This window comes from Balaenoptera borealis (assembly GCF_965194805.1).
Source record: "Balaenoptera borealis genome assembly, chromosome: 6".
Lineage (NCBI taxonomy): Eukaryota > Metazoa > Chordata > Mammalia > Artiodactyla > Balaenopteridae > Balaenoptera > Balaenoptera borealis.
Window position 1 is genome coordinate 74,387,690 of NC_138863.1, and position 21,305 is coordinate 74,408,994.

Below are 21,305 nucleotides of genomic sequence, written 5' to 3' on the forward strand. Positions count from 1 at the left end.
CAGTGAAAAAAAATGTTGTGAGGAAACAGAATACTCACATGGATCAAAGTATCACCCACAAATTACTTCCTACTCTGAGGAAAACTCTAGCCGTCAACATCTTAACCAAGTGCTTAAAATTAGTATCACCAACACTGGGACGACCTGACATCATGTGTCTCTTGATTTGAAGCGATAAGAAGTTCACAATTCCCATCACCTATGTAATAGAATTCTATATGGTATTCATGAAAAACATCCTGTGAGATAACAGTGAGAACATTTCCGAACATGGTCAATTGCATGGAGTAAATGGCCTGTACTCTTCAAAAAAAAATAACTCAAGGGTAAGTAAGCAATGTATGTGGACTTGTCTATTTTAGACTGAGAGACTAGGAAGACCAAGCAACCAAATGCAGTGCATGACACTGAATTAGATTTCTAATTTCAAAAGTGAGAAACAGTTATTAAAAAATGGGGGAGCAATGAGGAAATTTGAAAAGATCATTTATTAGATGATATTTAGAAGATGAAAGTTGTGCTAATGTAAGAGAATGTCTCTATTCTTCAGAGATGTCTACTGAGGTACTTAGAGATATGGTGTCATGATGTCTGTAAATTCCTTTTCAAAAGTTCAGAAAAGAGTGTATGTATGTATGTGTCTGTGTATGTGTGTGATGAAGCACGTAAAACTTTGTGGCATGAAATGATGGATATATGAGTGTTCATTGTATTATTATTTCAAATTTTCTGTATATTTGGGAAACAAACTAAAATAAAAATGCAACCAAAACAAAAAATTAGCAGCTTCTTACCTGTTGCGTTCTGTGCCCCTGCCAGCCTGGCTCTTATTAAGCCATGTCTCTCTTTGAGGTGAAGAATCCGAACTTTTGGAAACTGAGACATGTATTTATCCAAGTTATCTTTCAGGTAGTCTATATCAGGGAAAGGATAGACAAGGAAACACTTTAATTAATGAGATCTGGACAATACCAGAAGTGGCTCTTCAACATCAAATTCCCAAAACTATGACATTTACTATAGTCACTAAACGTTATTCTTTGAGCCATGATGTCATTTTCTTGGATGGATTTTTCTCTGGGTTCAATACTCTAAGCTCTCCGTTTTCCCAAAACCTGAATCCATCTTTTCAGTGTAGCCAAGTTACCAAGAGGAGGGCTCGCCTTTTCTGAGTATTTGTCAGGACAGGTACAAATTTACCTTGAAATAAATAAAGCTCAGGTTTATGCACAACCTTTCCCCCTTGCTAAGGCCCCTTCTAAGACCTAGGGGAGAGTCTAAGCATTGTATGCAAACTGAAAAACTTGCAAAAGAAATATATTGTAACTGCAATTGGCTTAGACCACTGTCACTTCCTACTATGACACCCCCTCTATCACAGCTCTGCTCTCTTGCTCTTTTGGGGGGTTTTGTGGGGTATATTTATGTAGCTTGCTGTTACTTCTATGTGCAATTAAGTTATTGACATATCCCAGGTAGGAATGGCTTCTAGGAATATTTCTGCTGGTCACTTTTCTACTAATTGTGAATTCTTTTTCTTAAAGAGGACCCCATAGAAGCTTTGGGTCCCACAAAATCCGAATAGGTCATTCCTAAAGGGACTATTATCTGTTTGGTAACTAGATGCTATTTCTGTTTACGCTATCAAGGCCACTACTTAAAATTTTCAACCAGTTTTCTTTAGGTATCTCCCTGCTCCTGGAGCTCAGTGTGACCCCGGTAGGCACTTTGAGGCTGGGGGAAATGGCTCCTGTCCTTGGGGTCATGACCAAGGCTAAGCTGTTCTATTAAAATTGTTGTCTCTTTGCTGTTTTCTAAAATTTTCTGAAGTGGGTTGCATTTTGGGAATATGTAATGTGGTCTAGGACCTCTGGCAGTCATGGGACCACTTACATACACAATTTTTTTGACAGTCCAAAGAGAGAGATTCTTCACTGTAATAAACACAAAAGTAAAGACAGTGGTGGATTCTGCCTTTGAACTCTGTTGGAACCTCATTTTTCTTGTCGCTTTGGCAATTTGTCTTCTCAACACTTAGCTGAACATATAATAGGCTTTGCCCTTGAAGAAGAGGACATAGGCCTTCCATTTCATTGTTTACTATAACTCTAGCTATTATCAGTAGGAAAGGCATCCCGTTAATTATGGAGTCTTTGCTTGTTAGATTCCATAAAAAGTTATTTATGCAATTGTAGAGAACATCTTATGGTCTCTGGAACTTCAAGGAGCTGTAGTTAGAAAATCACTCCTACATGGCAGAGAAGTCATAGCTAAAGGGAAGTCTGCGGTGGCTAGTTGAACAAGGCCCTGGATAGTTGAGCTGACTTTCTGTAACCCATAGACGTTTGGACTTAGACCTCTAAGGCACAACATGAAAAAATGATTTGGCATTTGTAAAATGTTTATGCTTTATCAAATTATCCTGTAATTTTTGTAATTTCCATCCAAACTGCTATTGCCTCATATCAAAGTTTGATTTTCTAGGGGGTAGTTTTCTTACCTTTGGTGCTGAAGTCATCCACCAGTAGAATCTCCTTGATGAGGTGCGGAGGAGAGCGGTTGAGGACACTATGAACAGACCTCAGGAGAGTGGACCACACCTCATCCACAAAGCACATGATGACACTGGTGGTTGGGAGGTTATTGTGTACAAGCTGCTCTGCACACCTGGGCCATAACACAAGCAGAGCACAAAAGATGTGCCAACAAGATCCACAAGGTGGTTTTAAAAGTCACAGAGTGCAATTGTGTGTAAATACACATACACTCACACTATCTATCCATCTATCTATCTATCTATCTATCTATCTACCTATCTATCCATCCATCCATCCATCATCTATTTATATCTTTATCTTTATCTCTAACTATCCATAAGATGATTTTCTAATGTGCTTTTGTTGGGGAGAGTTACAAACAAAATAAAAGAGCAGAGGAAGGATACCAAATGACAATTGTTGCTATAAGAGGCCTAGACATGTAAGACATGAGAATGGCCTGTGGAGACATCACCCTGTAGTGGAAAGGGCATAGGCTTTGCAGGTGGTTAAGACACTGCTTTGAAGCCCACAGCCAATATTTCTCAGATATTTGTCTATTGATACTTTACTTAATCTCTCTGTGCCTCAGTTTCCTCATCTGTAAAGTGAGGTAATGGTTCTTATTGAACAGAGGTTTACAGCTTAGTGAGAATGCACATAAAACGTCTGGCACAGTTTCTGGGCACAGGAATTCACCAAATGGTAGCTATTGCTATCCTAATTAGGTTATATACCACAAGAGAACATGCCTATTCTCTTATTTAATGTTACTTAATTAACATTAATTCAGCTAATGCTACCAAGTAGCTTATGATTGCCTTCTCAATTGGCCTTCAGCCAAATGCCAAAGAAAATATTCTTTCCCACTGCATGTGAATGTATTTATGGATATAGATGATATGTATTCTATACTACTTAAACTCTTAAATAGCTAGCTTCTCTATCTATTTAAGGGGTCTTTGCTGAGACCCTCTGTGTTACAGGGTAGCCACAGTTGAAATAATTTTGCTGGTATGGAAGTGAGACAATGGCTACAGTGGGAGTTGGTATTCAGGTGGGTTGTAATTGGTCTTGGGATTTCTCCATGCCCTGAAGTGCATCGTGCCTCACTGCTGGCATTCTTCCAGCTCCCACCTGAGTAACTCTTCACAGGACGGAACCCAGTGGAACCTCACAAAGAGTATTTGCCATATTTCTAATGCAGCTACTCTTAGTAATGTGATAATTAAATTACAATGATCATAAATAAATATTATCAGCCTTCTGCATTATTTCATTTTAAACCTCAGACTAACAGCATCTCTTCCCCTTTTTATAGAAGAATAATTGAAATCATGGGGAGTCTAGCCCATGATTATACTGTTAGTAAATGGCAGAGTTGGGACTCCAGCTCTGGTCCAGTTTGGCTCCAGAAATAACTATTCAGGAAATATTAAGTCCACAAGAATAAAGGCAGCTGGCTGTAGATGTGGCATTTTGTGGGAGCACGTACTTCTGCCAGACAACATAATTACACTGTGCTTAGTCTGAAAATAAGAAATAGATAGGAGTAAAAGCCATAGAAAAAAACATATTAGAATGGCACTTTGCAGTTGGTAAAATACTATTATGTACATAGTTAAATTCAATCTTTATAACAACTACTTGAAATATATACTATTATACTCTTCTTCAAATAGAGCAAACTGAAGCTTAAGAAGTTAAATGAACTACCAAATGTAACATCCTTCACTGGAAAGAATGTATATGAGAATGTGAACAAATAGTTTAATCCAGATCTAGGTCATCAGAGAAAATGAGGTAAAAAGGAAAGTGGTAGAGGATTTTGAAGGTACCGGGGAAGTATGGTTAAATGTTCCATCTTGGGCTCTAAGTTGGGGAAGAGGAAATAAAGCTAAGAGGAGTTTATTGGCCTGAGTGAAAGGAAGAGTATAGAAAACATCAGTGACCTCCTGTGACTCTCTCATCTCTAATTTTATAGTGTAAATGAATGGGAAATGCACATTTCACACATAAATAATCTTTACAACATTTGGTCCTGAAAAAAATAAATCAATTCTAAAAAGGAAGGGTAGTATATATAAGTCCATGCCACTCTTTCTACTAAATGTAAAATAGATAGCTAGTGGGAAGCAGCTGCATAGCACAGGGAGATAAGCTCAGTGCTTTGTGACCACCTAGAGGGGTAGGATAGGGAGGGTGGGAGGGAGATGCAATGGGGAGGAGATATGGGGATATATGTATATGTATAGCTGATTCACTTTTTTATAAAGCAGAAACTAACACACCATTGTAAAGCAATTATACTCCAATAAAGATGTTAAAAAAATAAAATAAAAAGGAAGAGTCAGCTGCACAAATTCTGCCTGAGCTATCTGAATCAACAGGCCTTAGCTGTGAAGTCCTAGAGCTGCTTTATTATTAAAATTTGGTCGACTTTAGAAACATCTAGTTACAAATGAAAATACATTGGGGAGAGTTAACCAAGCAGGCTAACTCATGTTATATAACCAGGAAGATGACTCTTCTCATCTTATAAAACAGTTGATTTTTTTTGGCCTCTTTTAGAAGAAAGTTCTAAGTGGTAATGTGAGCCAGTCTGAAATTGGAGGTTGAAAGAATGTTCAGGGATTTGAGAGGTTTGGGGAAGGCACCTCCCTTCACCAAATACCTCCTTTCCCCCTTTCCTCTCCATTATCTGTTGTGATGCCTTAATTTCCCCATCAGGAGTCTATATAGGTAGATCATGAAGGATTCCACTAGATCCAATGTGGATTTCTATCCCAGGAAAGAGTACCTCTGCCAGTTATGGACAAATATATATTTTAGATGCATTTGAGGAATCACATCAAAGATGACCCTGTGGAAGATTATGCTATACAGATCATATTGGTGCCTGGAAAAGGGGGTGGCATTAAAAGATGGGGAAGAGGGGCACAGAAGGATATGTGAGAGGTTTCAAATACAAAGTTTCATAGTGTGTCTTGGTTTGGGTGGCTGAGATGCCAGGCTACTCTGTCATTTATAGGTACCTGGTTTCCTGCATTACTAAACAGGTTAAACATGTTTCCAGGTGTATAGAAAACCCAGCATGCTTGTTTTGTTCAAAGGCACAGGGGGTCAGACCGGAAAGACTTTCAGCCTTATTAACTCTTGTATCATTCTTACACACGGACTGTCATCTACTTCCCATAGGTGGTGAAACTGTTTCAAGTTATCCTACATTGACCCAACTGAAGCAAATTTCCTTTCCTCCAGTTTGCCCATTGGAAACGTTTCTGCCATATTGGAGGGAGGAGTTTCAGCTCAAGTCAAGTCTAAGTTAAATGCAAGATATTTCTGAGTTTGTAATCTTTTTTGAGGTTAAGAATTCATATTTGTATTGTATATGTCCAGTCATCACACAAGTGAGGTATTTAGAGTCTACAGGCCTTGTGCTATACTTTCAAATTAACCCAACCTGTAACCTGTATGTTTGGGGGAAGTCTAGACTGAGATTACTGTAGTCCGGCCAGGTACTAAAAATAAAGGGGGACTCTAACGTGGGGGGCTCCATTGTCCTGCGCACAGTGGGTCCACTACTGTGTGGGAGAGAAACACTCTGGACTTGAGGAAGATGACAGGGGACTAAATACTGAGACCTTTCTGATACTTATTGGCTGCACAACTACGGGCAAGTCACATAACTTTTCAGAACCTGTTTCCTCGCTTTTAGGATGAAGATTACAATGCCTTCATCACCAAATGTCTGTAAAGATATGATGAGATAATGGAGATAAAAATACTTCTGTAAGTTCCATGGTAAAAAACCCATGCAAGGTCCTATGATTATCCAAAAGCACATGCACCCATTTTGACTGCGTGCACTGCCCTTTTCCCAGGCAGTCCTTTAATCCAAATCTATCAAGGGCTCATCATTTACCAAGAGACTCAGAAAGTGATGCGTTTTGCCTTCTTGGCTTCTATGCACTGAAGGCTCAGCCCCTAACCTGATTTGTACGTAGCCTATCGAATAAAGAAGGTTTTAAATCAGAAGATTGAGGAAATGATAATATTCCCTCATGTCTATGAATTTTTCATTTTTATTCCAAAACAGTCAAAATGGACTATGTGGGTCAAGTCTCAGTGTTCACGGGTTTGAACAGAAGGTCGAGGAGAATATTTTCTCAGCTTCTATTTGCAATTCAACTACTGCCTCAGTGTGAGCCTTCAGGGGCCTTCCCTCTCCAAGCTCTGGTATCTTTGGGAGGATCAGAAAGAGAATAGAGCATCTAGCTGAGGAGTTCTGTCCAGAATTATATTCTTTTCTGCAAGACCTTAGAATTATTGAGGCTTCTTTTCCTCTCACTGATAAGAGGGTATAGTGATATAAATTTTTTACTTTTATGTTTTGTTCTTTCTAGGGTAGCCTAGCCCAGACATTTAGTCAGAATTGCCTGACTACTAAGTTAGAAGTTTTCAGTCACACTCAGCACCCATACTCCAAAGGCTGAAGCTGTGTTTCCTGAGGTAACTGCCTACCCATCAAAGCTACTGGACTCAGGCTTAGAAATATAAGCCACCAGCATCAATATTCACCAGTTCAACAATAGTCTATTTTGAGCAGGCAGCTGTCAGAGTGAGGTAAGGATGGGAGGTAAGGATGGGAGGGAGCAGGAGGTGGTGTGATGTGGCAGAGATAGTTCTGGGTGGAGGTTAGGGCACCTTTCGGGTAGTTCTGTCTCTCCTGGGGGTTTGTGACCTTGGGCAAGTCACTTCCTTTCTCAGACTTCTCTGTAACGTAGGGGACAGGATTAGAGTTCTTCTGAAGCTTCATCTAGTATTAACTTTCGGTGAGGCTCTATGTAATTTTAGCCTCATAAGTGCTTCCCTCTGGGTCATGAGAGCCAGAGCAAAGGTAAATTAAACTGTTGTTTTGGGCTTTAAATCTTTGGACATTTTCTCTCTGGTCCTTAGAAGCACCTTAACAAGGTCCTGCGTGACCTGGACTCTGCTTACTTCTATGGTCTCCTTTCTACCCTCCCTGCTCTCCCCAACCCTATGTCAGATTTCCCTCAGTTTCTCAATGGATTATTCTTTTTACCCCCTTTCCCATGTCTCTAACTCCCTACCCCTCCAGGTTGCAGATCAAACACTTCTGCCCTCTCTCAGGCCAGGCTCAGCCTTTCTCTTCCTTGCCCCAGTAGTTTACTCTGCTTCCGAAGAACGTTTTGATGTGTTTGCCTTGCAGGCAGGACCCATGCTCAGATGTCAGATTGCAGAGTAGGTAGGCACTCAGAGATATTTGTCCACTCCTGAATTGTGGTTGTTGGGCAGTTTTAGAGAGCCACCTTTGCTTAGTGCTGTACAGAAAATGATTTCCTGTAAATTTTCTCCTTGACAAGGTACCTGACGTGCAGACACTAATTCCCCTTGTATACCTCTGACCCTATACCCCTCCCTGCAGCTACCCACCCCGAGTATAAGGAAGAGAGATGTTTTAATTTATGCTAAAGTCATCTGATTATAATGAAACAAAAGAAAGGAGCTGTATCCTATGGAAAGAGCGCTAGAATTAGAAGTCAGAAAATTTTCTTGCTGGGACAGCAGACCTATATCGGTTAATCTTTTAGAGCCTCACTTTTCTCATCTGTAAATCATATGAGAGATAGTATGTCTTTCATAGTGTTGTTGTGAGGATTGTTTAGAGTAAAAAAACTTGGGCTTCCCTGGTGGCGCAGTGGTTGAGAATCTGCCTGCCAATGCAGGGGACACGGGTTCGAGCCCTGGTCTGGGAAGATCCCACATGCCGCGGAGCAACTAGGCCCGTGAGCCACAATTACTGAGCCTGCGTGTCTGGAGCCTGTGCTCTGCAACAAGAGAGGCCGCGACAGTGAGAGGCCCGCGCACCGCGATGAAGAGTGGCCCCCGCTCGCCGCAACTAGAGAAAGCCCTTGCACAGAAACGAAGCCCAAACACAGCCAAAAATAAAAAAAAATAAAAAAAAAAACAACTCCACACACATATAAAATCTATACACACACACACACACACACACACACACACACACACAATCACTGCCTGGAACATCAATAAGCACCTTTGTGGTGAGGCTCAGCAATGGACAGATTCCCTTTATTCAGAGAGGCTCGTCAAACCCAGGAGAGGTGGAGGTGTGGATGGGTCACTATAAGGGCAGAGCAGGTGGGGTGGGGAGAGAGCCGGCCTGGTGCGGTTGAATTATTGCTGAGTGAGGAAGAATCACAAGACTGAGCGTTGGATCCCAGCCCTACCATTCATGAGCTGTGAGTCCCTGGGCAAGTTACCTTTCCCTGTGCTTTCTTCCTCATCTGTAACACTTTATCAATCTGGCATGGCTGTTGTGAGGATCAAACGAGATGACGTACATGGAGCATGGAAGGTCCCAGCTGCCCAGCTCATGACAGGCAGTGAGCAAACAGGCGTGGAATGAAATGAACCGCCACCAACTGCATTGCCTGCCGCCATCTGAAACCTCAGCTTCCTCTCTAAGTCTCAGCTTCTCTACAGGTGAAGCTGGGACAGCGACAGTACCTGCCTTGAAGAATAATTTTAAGGAACAAATGAGAAGGCAAGTCGTAAAGGCCTTTTGAAATACTGTACTCAGTTTCTCTGCATTGACCCTTCTCACACATACCCGTACACCAACGTTTTAGAAGCAGGGCCAATTTAGAAGATATTTTAGTTTAGAATAATGTAGATTTTTTTTTTAAACATAGAGGAGACTCTAAAAAGCTCCCTTTATTCTGAAAGCAAACAACAAAACAGAGCTTCTAAACAAACATTGTTATTTTTCCCCTATTTTCTGAGCCTTGAGCAAAAAATGTTCCCTTCTTGAGAGGCTCTGCTCTGAATGGGTCGCCCAGAACAGCCCAACAGGGAGTTATTTTCTGGGACAAGAGTACTCGGGGCAATATCACCACAAGAATTTGATAAATAATTTTGGGATGGTTAAACTGGGCCCTGGATGAGGTGTGTAAAAAGAGAAGTGTACACAGGTTTGAATTTCTACATTCATTAATTCCTCTCTCGCATAAATATTTCTAGGTCTCTGGCAGTATTTAGGAGACAAAGTCATGGATTTGCTTTAACATTTCTCAGTTTTACATTAATTAGGCACTGTTTTCTTCTCTTTGAATCAGTAGCAGAAGCGTGTTTTATATCCTCTGATCGTCTCTCTCCTTATCATTCCCCTAGTTGTGGGGAGAGTGTGATAAGTAAAAATGTAAAAAGCTCTATAGTCATCTTTTGGCCACATTTAACCTTTGTCTTGTTATGGTCTAGCCTGCACCCTTTAAACAAAGTTGCGTTATATTTCCAGCTTCCTGATACAACTTTTTAGTGAAATAGCACACTGTGCTCTAACGCACACGAACACACTAATGAGCATGGACATGTACACAAACACACACACAATTCAAAAGCAACATTGCTTTGTGTACACTCATGGAAGAGAAAGCAGGAAATAACCCTTTTAAATCCATCTTGTGAGATTTTTTTTTTTTCCCCTGCCCTTGTTTGGTTTCTCAGGGAGGTCTCAGAGCTTTTCCAGTCAATTTTAGATAATGTTCTCCTATCACTATTAGTCACAAAAGCTATCTCATCTCACCAATTAAAATACTAATCTTATGTAAAACTAAGGACATTGAACTTCACATAACAGTAAAGTTTCTCTTTTCTCTCAGCCTGATACACACATTTAGAAGCATGAAGTTTGAAAGGCTATGTGGTCAGTTTACTTTCAGTAATTCATTAGTTGTGGTTTTTGACCTCACTAGGATTGGGAGAGTAGGGGAGAGGTGGAAATTTATGTTCTAGAAAGGTTTTTCTTTCTCCTCAGTAAATTGGACTGGTTTGTGGCAAACGCACGGTGCTATCTTTTGCTTTTCGTATGTGCCAAAAGAAAACTCTCTTTAGCTGTGTAGGAAGGAATCAAATGATTGGTTGACAGTCCCAGCTCTGGGCTAAGAGAATAGGCCCATTCTTGTTGCTTTATTGAGGGGCTTGCCAGAGTACCGTAGGAAAAGCAAAGCATTAAAATAAACAATTGGCTAACATCGTGATGATGCAGCAGTGCTAGAAGAGCATGCTGTAATTCTTACTGTCCTCTAAAAAACTAAATGTTGGCAGCAAACATGTCTTTGAGTCATTTTTCTCTAAATGCAGATTCAGGAAGTGCACTCTTAAAATAAGTTCATTTTTGAAGTTACATCTTCACTCTAGCTGCAGGCCCCAGGACAGACTTCTCTAAGTAGAATTGCCCTGCATTTCCAGTAGATAGGACCATGTTTCACCAAAGCCTGTGTGTATGTATTGATTATTGCTGGCTAAAACAAACTTCAATAATTAATAGTAAGAACTGCAAGGGTTAGCTTTTTATAAAGAAAGGGTTAAATATGGAAATTTGAAATAACGTCAAAACAGTATTTTATCTGAAGCATATTATATAGGCAAAAATTCTAAGCAAAATGAAATTGTATTTTATTTACTGGCATAAAACATTCTCATAAATAAGATAAGGAGATTTTCATCCATTGAAAGTCAAAACATTAAAATGACAAACCAAACAACAACAAAAATATGAATTAATGAATGAACACGAATTAATGAATAGACAATAGTGTTAGAATAGGATGTATTTACCTTCAACGAGACACTAACATATTCCATATATTCAAAATGAAAAATTAGGAAGTCATTATTAATTTGTAAAATGACTTCTCGCAAGCCTAATTTGAATAGTTATCTATCATTTATTTTTTTTAAATAGTATCAATATTCAAAAATCATTTCAGAGAATCTTATCTTTAAAACCATATTGTGTAAACTTGTATCTTTTGAGTGCACAGCACCTGCTCAGTGCTAAATGGATACAAAATAAAGTAAAAGACAGAGTTTCCTTCCTAAGATCAGAATTTCACTGAGAAGTTGAAACAGATTCTCAAGGCCACGGTTAGTGAAGGGCACACAGCAAGGAGTGTTTCAGTAACCAGGAGAGTGCATTAATGGTCATTGGAATTTAGAGGTCGCAGTCAAATCATGGTCTAGATGGAGGTAAGATACAATTAGATTTCGAGCAGTGTCAGGTTAAGAAGTTCTAGGAGAAATGGTGAGGACTGTGAAAGGTGAGGATAGGGTGAAGCCGTGGGAAGGGACCAGTTAAGAAAAATATCAGTGGATGGTAACGAACGTGATGAGTAGAGAAAGATAATAAGACTAACTATCCTTATGCTGAAGGCCCACATTAGAGAGCATGTCACATGCAGCAAGCGATAGCCCCACAGCCAGGGTCAGAAATCAGGGTGGCACTGAAAAGGACAGTGAGAATAATGCTAATGACAGAAAGGAGTTTTTGTGCTTTTGGAAAAGGCCATGACTATATCTCAACATCTCAGAAATGGTTCTTTGGGACTCAGGAGAAAAGGAGAGAAGAGCAGTTTTGGAAAAGAGAGTCTGATTTTAGAACAAGAGCAAGTGAAATTGTCCTGGGAATGCTGCTTCTCTCTTCTCCTTCTCAATGTCAACCTCATCCTAGCATATTGGTTAAATCATCATCCTTAAGAACTATTAACTACTTATTATCTTTACTGAGGGGACCTAAATTTAAACAAACATACTAGCAAATTTATGGTTTTTATCCTTGTTTTGGTTCAATGTATATTCAATAGCCAGTTATGATATGTCAGTTATACTGTGTTAATCAATCCATAACGTGGATTTGGGGGAAATGAAAGAAGCAGTAAGGGAGATCTTTCCCAGAACTCTTAAAATTTAAAGGTTCCAGTGTGTTGCTACCATAGCTAAATTTAAGGCCAGTCCTTCGGCATTCTAATAGATTCTTTCTCTCTCCCTTTCTTTCTTTCTTTCTTTCTTTCTTTCTTTCTTTCTTTCTTTCTTTCTTTCTTTCTTCTTTCTTTCTTCTTTCTTTCTTTCTTTCTTTCTTTCTTTCTTTCTTTCTTTCTCTCTTTCTTTCTTTTTCTTTTTGCCTCTCTCTCTTACATGCACGTGCACACACACACATTTTTATAATATTCTATAACAATTTCCCCCATGCTGACTTGTAAAATTTATTATCTCAAAAAATCTTATTGTGTATGTTCTTACAAGCATCTCATATACCTTTTGAGCAAAGCTGAAAAAAATAAAATCAAAGTAAGAAAACTTTAAATCATGCCAACCTGATGAATCAAATGCTTTTCATTTGTATTTTCTTCCAAACTTTATCCATATGAATACATAATTTGCACATACTTGTAGTCAGAGTGTTTGGGTAAAAGAAAAGAAAAATAATTTATTCTCTTCCCTGTAAGAATGGCCCAAAAGGGGTTCCATACACAGGATCCCTGCTGGCTTAAAACTGTCACCTCCATCCTGTTGGAAGAGTAGAGCATCAGGTAGGCACCTTGCCAAGAGCACCTATATTTAGCCAAGGTGGGTTGTGTGATAAGAGGGAGGGACCTGGCCACATGCTGTCTGACTCATCCTCTCAAGCACACGTGTCACTCACTTTCTCCTACTGTCGGGACAGCCTCCTTCAGAAGACAGAGCCTGACTATGACTTCCCTGGGCAGCAACCCTTAACTTCCACAGACCAAAGCCTTCAATAAATCACATGGACGATAACATCATTATTACTTGCTTTTGGCCCTCACACAACTGTCCTTTCTCTGGTTTGGAATTGCAGCCTGGGCTTCTGTGCAGTGTCTGATCTTTCCCCAAGCTCCATAGCCGTCTGCCAGGCCACAGAAGGGATGTTAAAATACAGCTACTTTCCTACTTCATTCTCCGGTGTTTTGTGTTCAAAGTTGGCATGTATAGTATATGGCCATATAGTATACACTATATAGGATATGTATAGTAATATGCCATACATAGTATGGCATATATAGTATACGCCCTATACTGGCATATTTGGATATGCCATACATAGTGTATATGTGCAGTAATATAGTGATATATCATAAATATATGTGATATATGTGATATGTGATATACAGGATTTCAGATCAGAGCTGGTCCAGCATAATTTTGGGGATCATTTTGGTAGTGATTAGTAAGATATGGGTGATCAACAGCACAACATAATTTTGAACATGGATTTTATTAATTTCTCTATAATTGCTAGCTCTATGACCACAGACAATATAACTTCCCAGGGCCTCAGTTTCTTCATCTTTACTTTGGGTATATTTGTGTTCTCCTCAAGGTTGTGAGTTTCACCAGGGTGAGGAACATGAATGGCAGAGTGCTTGGCCTAAACAGGTGATTAGTGCATGGCCAATAGCCATCTGCCAATGGCTAAGAGCTGAAAATGGCTAACATCCCAATGAAGAGGCCCCTCTCACCAGTATGAATACAGGCACATCTATATCTGCCTTCCTCTTAGTAACACTGAATACCTACATCACAGAGAAGAGTTGTTTTCCTTTTTTTTTTTTTTTTTTTAACAGAAGCCAAAGGAGGGCATTCTTTACAGACCACATGTGCTAAATCTGAATCTTGATATTCCCTAATTCCACCTTCTCGGCAAACATTGTTTGGCTCAGGAATTGCATATCAAGGCATACATGGAGTTGTATTATCAGTTAATGGGTAGTGAACATATGGCTATGAGGTACCCTCACTTATGAGTGGGCCAAAAACAGCCAGAAACCAAATATATTTGAATCAGATTAAATATTTGTGATCTACTTTCTAGTTAAAGGAATATAATTTTTTAAAAACTGGTTTATGAAGGCTCACTGGGCACCTTCAGAGCTGTGCTGTCTTGGAAGACTGAAGTAATTTCTGAGTGCCCTTACTTGTTGATTTGAACGCATAATATCTGCTGCCTCCTTTGCAGAGCTCTTGTGAAATTCATGTGATTTGTGTGCAGTTGCTTCATAAATGGTGAAACTCTAGAAATATAAAATATTATATTCTTGTATGTCCTGTGGGTGTTTGCTACTTATTGGCTGATTGACTTTTTCCAAAATTATTATTCCTGTATCACTGAACTCCTGAACTATCTACCATTCTCATCTATAAAGGATATTAAATTCTAAGGAGTAGAATCACTTCTTCACTTATGGTGACCATTACTCATGATTAGGCAGAATTCTGCTGGCTAAGACATGATTCCAGAGAGGCCTAGAAGGCTCCTTCTCTGTGCTCCTTTTCCAAATATACTCCTGACAAACTTGCTAATAATAAAAAATTCTGAAATTGAGAATTCACTTCATTGTCACTGTTTTAACGGAATTACATTTTAAGCTCTACCGTTCATCTACACCTTATTAGGAATTGAGCTCCCCTAATCATTTTGATAGGTTTTCAATACAGAAAAGGGAACAGAACATGAGCTAATAGGGATGAGGGCCAAAGTCTCAGAGAAATAAATGTATAAAGAGAGTGCAATGGGTATGCTGATATCGGAATTTTTCTCTGTGTTTCCTCTGTGTGACTATTTGAACTGTGCCTAATGATTATTGTTGCTCTAATTCTCTAGATGACCAAAAATCACACAGAATTATCTAGAAATAAGTCTTCTCTATGTAAGACCCAAAATACTTGGGGCTGAGGAAAGAGAAGAAAAATGGATCTTACCCAGAAGGTCTTGTGTCTTCAATGGCTCTGTCCACTGGGATCAAATCACTGAGGTAGACGTTGAAATTTCCTTCTTTCCATCTTCTTTCTACCTCCTTCTCCTTTCCATGGGGAACAACTACCGGACGTCCAAATTGACCTGGAGCTTTGGGGTCCCTTGGAGAAAGTGTCACATCAATTCTTAACACACGGTGCATTCCACCATCTTCAGGCGAATGAGCTTTTCTGTGACTTTGGTTGAGTTGTGCAGGCTGGGTTTTGGCAGTTAAGTTGATTCTTGCTGGCCCCAGCCCACCAGCTAAGGCTTGGTTGGTTTGAGACACTGCTGCTCCCTGGAGAGCAAGAGAAGAGAAAGATGCCTCCCTGCTCTTCCTGGCAATGTGTTGCTCTTGGCTTTTGCGCAGTACTGTAGGAAATATAGTTTTGGTTTTGGAATTGGGGACCTCTTTGGTGTCTGTCTTTAGCTCCTCCTCCTTGGTTATAATCACGACATGGCTTTCAGACAAATTGAGTTTCTTCCCATCAGCCACTTTGGCTCCATCATCCTTTGGCAAGCCTCCCAACTGTGTCTCATTAATAGATTGCTTCTTTAAGCGACTTGAATTGGCAATGGACTTGGAAAAGGGAAGGTTCTTACTGGCTTTGTGTTTATTTGCATTTAGTTCTTTGCTCTGAGTCTCAGTTTTATTTAAGGCTATGGCTTCCCTGGGTTTTGGCCCTGGTGGGCTGGCAGGGTAGGTCCTTTCATTTGCTACTGCCTGGAATTGCTGCTTTGATCTGTCAACATTAAGACGGATGGTCACATTTGGGTTCCTCTCAGCTGCTTGTTTTGATGTTTCACTGCTGAGACTAAGACTCTTCAGGCCCTCCTGGTTTATACCAACAGGTCCTGTGTGTGCAGATATTTTGGCCAATGGAGTTCCCCTTGCTGCTGTGAATGGGGTTTTCTCAGCCCCCTGGGCTGTCTTTTGCTTTGGCATCACGTGCGAGGAAACTTCAGGTCTGACATCTCGCCCTTTTGTCTTCCGCTTGGTAAAAGTCACTGGGGGGGTCTGCAGATATGCAGGACGCCACAAAGGTGCAACCTTGCCCCTTCCGGGGGCATTCTGCACTTTTCTTTCCTTCTGGGTTTGGTCCAGATCATCCTCAACCTTGAGCTTACTCTTTTCAGTCTTTCTAAAGTTCTCTTTGCCCCGTACGCTCTTGCCGTGTCCCTTCGAGGGGGGCTTCGTCTCTTTCACGCTGCCATCAAGGCTCTTCACCTGGTAGGGCTGAACTCTGAGCCCTATCCTCTCCCTCCGGATGATGTCTTCCTTCAGGACCCGAGTGTTGATCTCGCTGAATGAGAGGCGGAGAGCTGCCATGTCAAAGAGCAGCCAGATGACAGAAGCTACAAATATAAATGCCAGGACTCTCCCACTTCCTCGGAAAAACTTTCGGATCTTGTTCATGGTACAAAGGCTTCCCTTGCAGCCTGCCCTCCCTCTGAGCCTGCTTACCTTGAGTGGAGAGGGAGCTGACGTAGTAGCAATAGCAGCAGCAGCAGCAAAGTTGGCAGCAAGTGGCCCCCTCCCCTGAACACAGCAGGAAGCAGCAGTCCAAAGGGAGAGCTCAGCTCCTACCGCTTGTCAGTCTCTGCCTGCGTGGCATTTCACAGCAAAGCATCCGTGCCTGCTTGGCTGGCTAAGCCCTGCTCAACATTGCCCTTTGGTCACTCCGGGAGCAGTCGATTCCAGCCACCAGACAGGTCAACAGATCACTCGCCTCGTCTCCATGAGCCCATGTCCACCTTCCTACAAACCCAAGAAAAGGTGGGGTCCGGGCTGCGCCTTCTCTCCTCCAAGTTCTCGGTCTGCACGCTGTAACTCAACACCGCTTCTCATAAGGAAAACATTTCAAGCCATTACCCAGAAAACTTCATTCAGCTCTCACCTTCCGTGTTATGTGAGAGGGTGTGTGTTTTCAGGGCAATTAAAGAAAACTGTCTAACTTGGAGGGCATGTGTTCCTGGTTTGTAACCCCACCTACCCCATTCCTGCTTATTAACCCTGTGGTACCCGGGTCTCCAAGTGATTTGCCCCAGCAATTAATCACTGAACTTAATGTTTCAACTTTGAGAGGTAACAGCTTATAGAAGGGGCTGAGCATAACCTCAATACCAAAGGTGGGTGTTTGATTATACAGAAGCCTTCTTGGGAGGCGGTGGGTATCAGAATCTTTGTTTGTAAGTCAACTTTTTGTTTAAAATGAGTCCATCTTTTTTTTTTTTTTTTTTTAATGAAAGGTTTCTCTTTTAAATTTATTTATTTATTTATGGCTGTGTTGGGTCTTCGTTTCTGTGCGAGGGCTTTCTCTAGTTGCGGCAGGCGGGGGCCACTCTTCATCGCGGTGCGCGGACCTCTCACTATCGCTGCCTCTCTTGTTGCGGAGCACAGGCTCCAGACGCGCAGGCTTAGTAATTGTGGCTCACGGGCCCAGTTGCTCCGCGGCATGTGGGATCTTCCCAGGCCAGGGCTTGAACCCGTGTCCCCTGCATTGGCAGGCAGATTCTCAACCGCTGCGCCACCAGGGAAGCCCCATCTATTTTTATTATTAGATTCAGTAGACATAAACTTAATTTGTCATATTGCTGTAAAAGTTTCTAAACTCTTACTCTTGGTTTGGATACTTGTCCCAGATGTAACAACAGCTTGCAGACTGAACCAGAACTTGGACCAGACTCTGAGTGGCACTGGTAGACTGGTAGAACACTGGCTCTGACAGCTTTATGGTAGAATCACACTGGAGAAATCCTCCCAAATTCTGATTAACTGATGGGGGGGAAGGGGCAAAGATGACCACTGGTCTGCACTGTGTTTTTAGAAGCTTCCCAGGTCTTTCTAATGTACAGCCAAAGTTGAGAAACACTGGGCTAGAATAAAATGCCTCACCGTTATTTTTTGGGTTTTTGAACACTGAGCACAATTTTTGTGAAATTTTCTCCCAGACAGAGTAAAACCTAATAAAAACTATACATTCCCAGAACAACTGAATCAGAACCTGCATTTTTATAAATTTAATTTTTATTTTATGTTGGAGTACAGTTGATTAACAATGTTGTGTTAGTTTCAGGTGTTACAGCAAAGTGATTCAGTTATACACATACATGTATCCATTCTTTTTCAAGAATCTGCATTTTAACATCACCTGCTATAAACATTGTCCCTAAAGTTTGAGACTCACAGCCCAGGAGCACTGTCCTCCGAGGAGCGCTGAGTGATCTGCAGACAGTGATGCCACTTATTTCTCCAGTGTTAGGAGGAGTAGAGCATCCTCGCTTTGAGATAAACTTAGGCTCCCAAAGACTTGGGAAGGGAAGAAGGGAAGATTCTGAATAATTTATACTTACGCATTGCCTTCCACAACATTTTAACTTTAAGTTTGTACTTTACCCCATGGGAGGGAACCCAGATAAGTGCAGCTATGGTAACATGTTTCTTAAGTCTCTGATTCTCCTTTTCATTCCGTGCCTCCTCACTCCAGTTTGGAATATCCACATCGATGGCAGCACTGGGGCTCAGCCATTTCCTCCGTGAACCCCTGCCCTCCATTTGTCCATCCTTCCAATATTTGTTGAGTCTGTCCCATCGCTCAGGCCCTGTGTTGGGTGTTGAAAGATATTGAGTAAAAAGGACATAGTCCTTGTCTTTGAGATCTCACAGTCTATTGGTGGACACAGACAGATAGGCACATACACAATACACAGTAAGTAACATGAGAGAACCATATCCTGGATTCTTTGGGAATGATTTTTGGAGAAGCTATCCTTAGACTTGAGGGATGAACAAGAACACAATAATCTCTGCTCATACTGTGGTCAGAGAAGGGAAGTATTAGTTGGATGGTGAAAGGCAGATAAATTAGCAAAAACATAGAAGTGAAGAGAGAGTATAGTACTTATGGGAAGCACACATTTCTGAGAACCAGCATGACTGGAAACTCAGGCATGTGTGTGTGTGTGTGTGTGTGTGTGTGTGTGTGTGTACCCCATACGCCCCAAACTGTTTGCTAAGCTCTTTCCATTGAGTATCTCATTCGATCTTTACAACAATCCAATGGTGACAAACGCATGGTGAAAAAGCACCTCTAAAGGCCTCTTCCCAGCCTTTTCCACGTCTTTTCCCTGGTGAGTCTATGAGAATCTGTAAGGATGACAAAAGTTGGTTATAAGCAGCTCTACAGACTCAATACTATGGATCTTCAGAAAATCAGTAACAATCTCTACTGGTGGTCCCCACCAGTTATGCCTTTCTCCTCTTTTTTTTCCCTCTTAGCTGGGCTTCCATGATGTTCAGAGCGATGAAAAAGTATGGATAAAAAAGAATAGAAAACAAAGAAATTAAGAAATTTTACCTTTAATAGCAGTCAATACACACATTCTTCAACAGATGACCTTTCATATAGATACATGATGCTGCTTTTTGGTTTAGTTGTATTAGTTTCCAAATTACTAGCAGAAAACTAAATATATAGGTGGGTTGGCTGTTTAAGGTACTTCTGGCTGTCATCCCAAATGGTAGACGTACCTGGTCAAATTCCTCAAGGATCTGCACATACTTGGTTGGAGTGGGTATCATTCTAAAAAACTAGGGCTATGAAGTGGTCCTTGGGAGGCTTTTGGAGGGGTTTTTCTAATTCATTTTGACTTCATTTTGACACCTGTGTAGTAAAAAATTAAAAATATATGTTTAGTTTCTTCTTCTGTAAAAGAGGTATATTAGTAGGAGGACTTGTCTTTAAACTCTACATGGTTGATGTCAGGATTATCATGTTAATAGCTACTGAGTGCCTGGCACTGGATTCCCCTAGATTAAATCATGAACTGTTTAGCAGGACAGCTTTGCATATAGTTACAGTGAAATCTGAGTTCCTTTGTTCTGCTTCCAAGGTGAGTATCTCTGAATCATGCTCATTGATAATCAGTAGAAGTTCGATAAACATTTTTTAAAATTTCTATTCTCCAATTTCCCCAGTCAGAATGCAGAATATTAGAAGTACTGGTTCCAATTCCCTGGCTTTGTGTCTAAAGTAACTCTCTCAGAATATTTGAATGGTTTTTTTTTGATTATGTAAGTATATTCTGAGTAACTAATACCTATTTTCTTTTATAATATGTACTCAGTTGCTTACCCTTAATTATAAAAGATATAAAAGGAAAATATATTTAAACATGTATTCTTTAGAGAATAATGAGAACCTACAGATGCATCACTGAATTTGAATGTAGATTTAAATTTGGAGAATCCAATTAAAGACAATATGGGATGAGGATATTATTCATTTAGGAAATTTGAATGGGAAAATCAAGTAAGTATTAAATATCATTTTGCTTTTGTATTTTAATATGATCATTTTTTCCTTCAAAATTCTTTTTTTTTTTTTTTTTGAGAAAAAGAGAAATTGTATTCAAGAAGATAACACTGTCCTGTGAACAAAATTCACAAAAAAAGAGAGAAAGTTGAAAATCATAATTTAAAGGCTGGAGTTTTTATAAAGTCCATAGGTACCATAAATATAAAAATGATAATTTTATTCCAATTTAACTGGTTCTTCCAGTGAAGATGGATGAATACAATTTCTGGCAGCCATTTAAGCTTTTGTGTATGTATCCTTTTTTATAAGATTTAGAAGCTGGTTAAGAAACAGCCTCACTATCTAACGCCCAGAGAATGAGGACTGCTGTGATCTTCCCTCTGACGTTTGTCCTTGAAAAGTTTTCCCATATTAGTGGTGGTAAATCATAATCCATTAAGCCTGAGTTTGAAGAAAGCAAGGCCTCTACCATTGAAAGATAATACACTGTGCTTAGACCTCAGGTTTCATTGATTTTTTTAAAATTAATTTTTATTGGAGTATAGTTGCTTTACAATGTTGTCTTCATTTCTACTGTACAGCAAAGTGAATCAGCTATATGTATACATATATCCCTTCTTTTTTGGATTTCCTTCCCATTTAGGTCACCACAGAGCACTGAGTAGATTTCCCTGAGCTATGCAGCAGGTTCTCATTAGTTATCTATCTTATACATAGTATCAGTAGTGTGTATATGTCAATCCTAATCTCCCAATTCACCCCACCTCCACTTCTCCCCACCTCGGTGTCCATATGTTTGTTCTCTACATC

The 21,305-nt window shown here is 40.3% G+C and overlaps 1 protein-coding gene across 1 annotated transcript in view; it reads right to left on the minus strand.

Moving 5' to 3' along the window:
• The window catches only part of GALNT5 (polypeptide N-acetylgalactosaminyltransferase 5), a 41,912-nt gene extending 21,954 nt beyond the window's left edge, over positions 1 to 19,958 (minus strand). The window contains exons 1-3 of the mRNA XM_082395737.1: positions 15,144 to 19,958; positions 2,501 to 2,667; positions 795 to 914 (exon numbers count right to left, since the gene is read on the minus strand). Coding sequence (XP_082251863.1) covers positions 795 to 914; positions 2,501 to 2,667; positions 15,144 to 16,594 — 1,738 coding nt within the window. The 5' untranslated portion in view covers positions 16,595 to 19,958. The remainder of the gene's footprint in view (positions 1 to 794; positions 915 to 2,500; positions 2,668 to 15,143) is intronic.
• Between the last annotated feature and the right edge of the window lie 1,347 nt (positions 19,959 to 21,305).